General features: G+C 37.7%; 1 protein-coding gene across 1 annotated transcript; it reads right to left on the reverse strand.

Annotated features, from left to right (window-relative positions):
• Positions 1-6722: 6722 nt before the first annotated feature.
• Positions 6723-8319, reverse strand: LOC104422142. The gene is made up of 5 exons (XM_039302871.1): positions 8307-8319; positions 7556-7779; positions 7321-7379; positions 7006-7230; positions 6723-6888 (listed from the first exon to the last, which is right to left on the reverse strand). The coding sequence occupies exons 1-5, from the start codon at positions 8317-8319 to the stop codon at positions 6738-6740; spliced, it is 672 nt and encodes a 223-aa protein (XP_039158805.1). The 3' UTR covers positions 6723-6737.
• Between the last annotated feature and the right edge of the window lie 328 nt (positions 8320-8647).

An 8647-nucleotide genomic window follows, 5' to 3' on the forward strand; every position in this document is an offset into this window, starting at 1 on the left:
TTTCTTTTGTCGTGACCAAAATTTTCGAGGGTGAACCACCTAAGGTTTGGCTAATGGATTGTTAAGCCTAGACTTAACTCGAGCTCTCCCAAGCGCATACCAATTCGCGACTTAGGTTCAAGTTTTTTTAACATGCAAATGGATTTTATTTAAGAGTCGCCACTAATCTATTTTTGGTGGGTCGATTAGAAACTCAAGTAAAGTAACGGGAGTTTTACTTTACTCCTACGAACCAGAGACTATGGGTATGGGGACTTGATTACACTAGATTTTTCTAATGCCCTTTCGATACCATTCTTTTATTTTCAAAAATGTTTGGCAAGCAGCTTGAATTGATTCTAAATCTATTTCCCTAAGTGAGGTGATCATGCGGGTGCGCAAACCACCAATTTAACATCCAAGGAAAGCAATGAATAAATTGCAGGAACTTACCTCAAAGCAACGAAAGCATCTGCAATGTTAAATCAGAATTCACATCGACAATCTTAAATATGATTTCTAATTAACACACAATTTCTTTTTTTGTTTTCACTTAATTAATGGAAATCATGCAATATGCAATGCAATATTAATTAAATGACATAATTCTAATGACATGCAATTACTAACTGAATGGACCTAGCAACAATCACCAAGTGGCATGCATTTCATGAATCTAATCCTAATGACATGCGCATGACATCTTTTATTTTCTTTTTCCTTAAAAGAATGCAATCTATCCTAGAAATTGAAACTAATTTATTCTAAGACATTTTTTTTTATGAAATTCGAAATTAGAAAAATGTGAAAATTATTTAATTAGATTAAGATCGTATTCAATTTGTATTAGGAATAAGGTTGAGCTAAATCCTAATTTAAACTAAAATATTACCATAACCCAAATAATCCTAAAATGCAATCTATTTAAGAAAATGCCTAAACTTATAATAAATTAAGAAACATATTATCTAAAATTAAACTAAGTGCAATTTAACCCTAATATGCAATGACGTACACAATATGCCCTAATTCTACATGACATGTGCATGATGATTTTTTTTAATTAATTTTCGAAATTAATAATTGCCAAATAACTAAACATGCAATTCAAATTAAAATCTAGCAACCTAAATGGATTGATTTGATTTTTGATTTTTTCGATTTTTTTTTTAAATTCATGATAAATAGAATGCTTAACCTAAATATGCAAATAACCCTAAAACATGCAATATTCTAACTCAAACATATTTCAAGATAAATAAAGCAATCAAGACAAGATAGACCATTCAAAATCATAAAAGATATCGCACATTATCCAGTTTAAGGAATGATATTTCGGTAGTAAAATCGATAAATTGATCTTAAGCCTTAAAGATCAATATATCAATTTTATTCCCGCGTAATTAATTATTCCATCTAAAGCCTTATAGATTGAATAAAAAATTCGTGTGCGGTTGTGAATTAGGCAAAAAATCCTAACTGGAAGTATGCTTATCATTCAAATGTGCACGTAAGATATTGAAAGGCATGAATTAGGCAATAGAATATCCAAATCAAATTTAGATAAGATAACTACACAATTCTGCAAATAATGTTACCAAATTTAAACCGAATGGAATCCGCTTGACAGATGACCGGGAAAGGGTTGCGGCACTCGATGGTGGAGGTTGGTGAGCAACGACGTGGGTGGGTCACAGCCAATGAACCTGCGAAAATAGAAACTTTCAACAGATCAGCTTGAAGAGATTATCAACGCTGGCTCGAGCTTGGCATCAACGTCGATGGGCAACTCGCGGTTTGGGACTGCGAACCGTGGTGGCTTGCCATTCTCAGTGGGTGGCCAGCAATAGGGACTCAGTGTGAGGTGCTCGGCAGTCGGCGGTATACACGGTGGACCGCACTGTTCATAGTCGCCACGCACCCGAATTCTTCGTGATCTCATCGCCAAAAAAACCGTTCTTTTGCTTGCATGAAACAAAATCACAAAGCCCGCGATGTTATAGTAAAATCCGGACAAAACTTAAAAAGAAACAAATCCACCACTAAGAATTATTCAAGCGAGATTATAATCATTCTTTTGACCGTGGATTTCAAGCTCGCAAGCCGTGGCCGCAAAAATACCACGAGATATTCACATTGTTCGGGAGATTTTTGGCCTTGCTGGACCTCGACGAAAGCTTCACACTAGATGGAATCCGCAGGAGTCTTCGTTCACTCTAAACCAGAGTGACGGGGATTCAAGCATCCCTAGGGTACACTGGTTCGCAATACAGTAGAAGCGGCAAATCGTGGATCATCGAGGGTGTGATGACTGCTCGGGTGATTGATGCAAGGAGAAAACACGGTCTCGTTGGGGGAGCAGCGAATTAAACGGTAGTCGAGCACGAGGAAGGCAGCAGCTCCATCAGCATCTCAGTTGGGCGGGACTCGTTAAGGCTTGGTCACGACAGCAGGAGGGCAGCACCAGATCAACATCTTATCGCGGTAGCAGTGAGGTCACGGCAGCAAGTCTGTCGTTACCGCTAGGGGGCGAAGCGGCAAGGACGGTGTAGCAATGGCAACTCAGATGGCTCGGGCACAGCACCGCGGCGGCGGGGGACCTTGCGCAACGTGGAGTCTCCTTGGTTCAGCCTAGAGAGGACTCTCTCTGTTGCTGCCATTCCTTTTTTTTTTCTCAATTGTGGCCGGGTATTCAACGTGTGGCCTCCCTCTTTTACGATTGTCTCTTGCTTCTTATTTATATGTGTCAATCCTGTTTGCAAAAAGGCAAGAGATATCTTGGGCTGGCGTGAATGAAATCCACCGATTGATATTCTCAATATTATGCTCAGCCCCTATTAGTACGTGAATCTCCCACTTCCCTTTGAGTCATTGCTGAATATTTCCCTCGAATAATGGGAAAATCCCATTGAATTTGCTTTTTCTTTCTCAACCGCCATACACACATGCACCAATCTCCTTTCTTGATTTTCCTTTACCTTGTTGGTCGAATTTTCCTTTATGCTCTTGAACGAACATCGACACAATATTTCTTTTGGTCTTGTTCCAATTGTGATTTTTCCCCAAAATATTTGACGAAGATATTCATTTTTTGTTTGAAATAAAGAAATATCACATCGAAGAATAGAATACCTTCATATCTATTAAGCTTAAAACCATTCGTTCGAGTCCGTTCACCCTTGTCAATCCAATGCGAATGCCATAAAAAATAAAATAAAATGAATGCACCTAAAATTATATGCTATGCAATTAATATTAGTTTTTTTTAGGGCTTAAAAATTAATCCCTGATTTTTAATGCGATAAATGAATAAACGGGTCGTCAAAATTTAGATGTCAACATCTTTTAATGTTAGATAATTTATCTTGATATGCCCTTTAGACTTACAACATTTGCAAATTAGATCCCTATGCTTTGATTTTGATCTAAACCTGCCACCATTACTTCTCTCAACAGACTTTTCTCTAGCAGTTAAACTAGTCCCATGATCATTACTTCATTCAAAAGTCAATTCTGTATCTAGTTTCTGCTTATTTAGGAGACTAGTCTTGACATTTTCAACATCAATAGTTTCTTTACTAACAATCTTGGTTTCTCTAAAATTCTTATAAGAAGAAAGTAGTGAAACTAACAATAAGAGAGCCTAATTCTCATTTTCAACCTTAATATTGATACTTCTTAATTCAGAGATGATAACATTGAATTCATAAATATGAGATTTAAAAGAAGCACCTTCAGCCATATGAAGAGTGAAGAGTCGTTACTTGAGCCTCAACCAATTGGTGAGGGATGTTATGAAAAAATACATTTCAATTTATGCCATAAACCTTTAACTATTTTCTGATCTTGTATCTCCTACATAACTTTATTCGCGAGGCCCAACTAAATAGCAAACATGCCTCTCTCATCCAATTCTTCTCATGTTTCACCTGACGTGCTTTCCAGTTTCTTCCATTTTCCAAACAGAGTTTTCTTCAAACCCTACTATGTAAGAACAACCAACATACGAACTTGTCATAGATTGAAATTGCCGCTCCAATCAAACTTCCCAATATCAAATTTCGTTGTTGAACTTGAAGCCATAACTAGAAGATCAAGAAAACCCTAAGGCTCTAATACTAGTTTGTTATGGTAGATGCAGAAATTAAAATGAAATTGAAATTGAGAATAATAAAAGAACATTGGATTTTCGTGGAAACTTTTGCGGGAAGATCCACGGGGGAGAAGAAGCAAAATCTATTGTAGAATTTCAAGGATTACAAAAGATGGCTATGAAAAGCTAAAACTTTTTCTATCTCAACTTCTTGAACTAATAACTTGACAAAAATAATAGTTATATTGTCCTCAAGCCCTAACATTAGCCCAAGCCCATACAAAAAAATAATTCAAGACATACTCAACACAAACTCTATTTTCGTAAGATACATACATATATATGCTATACTTTGCAATATTAATATATAGTTAGATGAAAAAGTTATAGTATGTGGTCGCAACTATTTTTGTAATTAATATTTAAATGTTCTTGTACTTAACTCTATTTTTGTAAGATATATGGATATATATATATATATATATGCTATATTTTGCAATGTTAATATATATTTAAATGAAAAATTTATAGTTTGTGATAATATTTAAAAGTTCTCGTACTTGTCTATAGATATATACTATTTTAAAATATACATATAGGTTGAAAGTAATATCCTATGGTTGCGCCTATTTAATAATATGAACATTAGCAAATTAAAGAAGAACCACTATTTTATTTTATTTTGTTGAAAAAGAAACTATTGATTAAGGATTTGTTCATTTCACAGAAAATATCACGTTTCACAGAAAATATCACGTATTTTCCAAGAAAATGACTATATTTTCCGATGTTCAGCTGAAACCTAAAATTTGAATGAAAAATGTTTTCCATTGTTCGTTATCTAATTTGATTTTTTGGGAAAATTACCAAAAAAAATAAATTTTAATATTTTTAATTGACCAAACAAATTAAAATTTAATTTATATGTATATATTTAAAATTTTGGTTTTTTAATTTTTAATTTTCTTTTTCTTTTCCTCCCTCTTTGTTCCTCCTCCTTCCTCCATCACAGCGTGCCTCAACGTGGTCGGCTGCCTAGCGGCCGACCAAGACACAATCGCCAAATCCAGTGAACTCAAAGCTCGGCCGATCGAGGCTCGAGGCTAGGCGAGCCACAAGCTCGTTGGCCAACGAACGCGGCTCACCTAGATTGGCCGAGCCTTGAGCTCATCAACCTGATCTTGGCAAGCTCGAGTTCCTGAGGCTAGCAAGCTCGCGACTCGTCGAATTTGGCCTTGGGCGAGACTAGAGTTGGCCTGTGGCCGCCGACCAGCCAAGGAAGAAGAAAAAGAAATGGGAAGAAAAAGAAAAAGAACTAAAAACTCAATCTCCAAATAGGACCAAGCATTACCTTAGTCAACCTATACTCCAACTCAAATGATACAAAACTGAATATTAATCTAAATCACGAGCCCTTAAGGAAGTAACGGTTTTATAGAACAATGATTACTATTATGAGTAATGTTGGCCACTACTTTCGGCCAAAATACTTTTTTATTGTCTCTTCCTTCCAGAAAAGTTATCTTGTAAAAGCATCTTGTAGATACGTGTGATTACATTTTGTCTAGTGTACTTTGTACTATTGTCCTGCAAGAACGTGCTACGGTGCCCATGTGTTGTATGGAAAAGATTAGTAATGCTCTCGGTCATCCGTATATATGGATCAGTTCAGCAAGAAGTTAGGAGTAAAAGTTGGCTAAGTTTTCAATCTATATTCACATATACACTCATTAATGATCTTATAAACACTTTTTTTTTTCCTTCATAAGGTTTAATGGCATCAGAAAGTTATAATTATTCTGTTAGTTAGAGAAAAGATAAATTGGTTTCATGAATATATTCTCCACTTACCATTCTATGGGTACTGTGGATCAAAAAGTTTCTTAGACTCGAATGCCTTATAATGTAGAATAATAGCTTTGGAGATTAAAAGACAGTCCTTTTTGTAGGCCGAGAGAAGGGCCATTGTTGTAAGCATATCACATTGTTCATTAATCCTAACCATAAACCCTCCCTTATTCCAAGTCCAATGAAACCCGAATCTTGATAGGTCGTATTATCTTCACTAAGACACCTCATAAGGATCATCGATCTTGAAAGAAGTAGATTTGAAAAATTAAGAATATTTTTTTATTAGATTTGTGTTGATGGATTGATTTTGTATCGGTGGGTTGATTTCTGGTCTCAACAGGTCACACAATCGTGTTGACCCATCAACATGTTATCTAATTGCGTTACATAGATCGTGCCATTTCAACAAGTTTTTCGGGGGTATTCATGTCAAATAGGTTAACACGATTAACTAATAGTGTTATGTTACGGTCAACCTATTGCATAGCATATCCATACTGCACACAACATGAACACAACCTGCGAACACGAATTGCCACCCCTAGGTAAGCAGTCCTAGGCAATTGCCTCTATTCTTACTACAAACCTGTTAGAATGTTTAAATATTAGATTACGCTTTCATCCAACCATTTAAGGTTTTAAGAGTAGTAGCCCTACAAAATTTAACTCAACAAGTGACTTTTATCATGGCCGATGCATTAGTTAGTGAAATAGTAAAAAACTACAACAAAAATACATAAACGGTGATGGAGGCTGCCTGAGGAAGGAAAAACTTCTTCACATACGGTGATTCTGAGAGTTATCCTTAAAATAGTTAAGGAAAGAAGATGCGTACCAGTTCAGCGGTATGAAGCATGTCATCATGACGACCATTTGCACAGAGTGCCTGGTATACAGCATCCGTCTCCTTGAATGCATCGATCTCCACTACCACGGCATTACTTGCTGCTTCAACCCAGAGTGGCCTGCAAATATCCCCATGAAAACCGATTATAAACCAGCTTCTCTTCAATTAAGAGAAAAAGAACGTCCATGATCTTGTAGAAAATGAGAGAGAAAGAGATAGGGTGACTAATATTTACTGCTGAAGAATGTCTTTGATGATAGTGCTCTTTCCGGCTCCGGCACCTCCACCGATGAGCAAGAAGACCGGGCTTCTGCGACTGTGAGCCACCGGCATCATCACGTCTGTCAATTCATCGCCCTCACGCACGGGCCCTCCGATCAACTTCATCTCTTCTACCAAGGTGCTTATCACCCTCGTTACTTTTAGGTCCCTGGCCACCTTCTCAAATCTCAGTTTCCTGCCCCCAAATTACAGTCCATTGTCCTTAGTCCACCACTCAAATTCTCCAGATTCAAACTCATCTTCCATAGTTCTCAGCATTACTAAGCTTGTAGCGGCCAACACAAAGTGCTTGAGCTTTATCCCAGTCTTGGGCTCGTCACTCAGCACCTATCATTCTGACCAAAAAAAAAAAAAACTCAGCACCTATCATGCTCATCATCAGATCCCATCCACAGATACATCAGCCAATTCACAAACATTGAAGGAGAGGCGCTTATCGACACGGGAGATGTTCAACTCGTGGTGGTTTCAACTTTTCAACAGTACTATTATACCAAATTTACCTGACTAATCATAGCAGACGCTTCTCTCCAATGGAACGCAAAGTAACTGAGGATGCATTGCTCGAACTCATCGATGAGCTTCTCGCACAGCGATTTCGCGTCCTGTTCGCTAGCAAAGAACCCGAAGATGTCCTCTTCACACCCATTGGTCCTCTTCAAGTACTCGATCGCCAGCTTGCTCAGCCGCGGGCACTCCCTCCCATCTTCAAATCCCAGTTGTCTAGCTGCATCATTTGTCACGGAAGTAACAAGCGTTTCTTTACCCTTTGAAAAAAATAAAAAAAATAATACTTCGTTTACTATTCTGTCAAAATTTCAAACATTATCTAAATTTAAAAGAGACGTGGAAACAGATGTTGCGCCAACATGATAAATAAATTCTGACAAAAAGAAAACATGATAAATAATTATCAAATAAATAAAGAGCCTCACCTCAGAATGCTTTATGCCCACCAGAACCTCCTCATCCTCCTCCACCTTCCCTCTCGTCTCATTTATTTTTGTTTTCAAGATAATGTTAATAAAAAAATCTTGAAAAATCAAGAACCCAACGAGGCACGTCCCAAAACTCTACCCGATGCCAGATATCTTATGTCGAAAAATCAAAGGGAAAAATGAGGATGAAAGTCTGATGGAAAATTTTCAAGAAAAATTAAGATAATTCTGTGAAAAGAGTAACGGGCATGTAAAAAAATCTATACATTTTCTCCTTTAATTTTTCTCCCCCTCCTCCCAGAATAAGAATAATTACCTTCATCAACCATCGCAGCTCAAGTTAGCAGAAGAACAGGCAGAAATATCAGCTATATTCTCTGGAAATGAATTCGAGAAAAAATAGGGAAGAAGAAAACTGAGCGAGCTACTCACCAACGCAGTCGGAGAAGCTCTCGAGCCTAGCGAGGTGGCCGGATTCAGTCCGATCTAAACGTGGGATGACATGGTGATGGCGAGGGTGGGGACGACCCTTCGCCGGTTCCGCCGGGCTGCCGGCGGGTGAGGCTTGCCTTGGCAGCCAGCCCCAAGAGGGCGGCGGTGATAAAGTGGGAGAGGGTTGTCCCACCGTGCATCTTCCCAGCATCCATGGAGGACACA

Source organism: Eucalyptus grandis, chromosome 10 (genome assembly GCF_016545825.1).
Source record: "Eucalyptus grandis isolate ANBG69807.140 chromosome 10, ASM1654582v1, whole genome shotgun sequence".
Lineage (NCBI taxonomy): Eukaryota > Viridiplantae > Streptophyta > Magnoliopsida > Myrtales > Myrtaceae > Eucalyptus > Eucalyptus grandis.

Coding starts and splice junctions, on each gene's coding strand:
- LOC104422142 (XM_039302871.1), bottom strand. Junction 7,380..7,555: donor CGTCTGCTATGATTAGTCAG/GTAAATTTGGTA, acceptor TCAGAATGATAG/GTGCTGAGTGACGAGCCCAA. Junction 6,889..7,005: donor ATCAAAGACATTCTTCAGCA/GTAAATATTAGT, acceptor GGATATTTGCAG/GCCACTCTGGGTTGAAGCAG.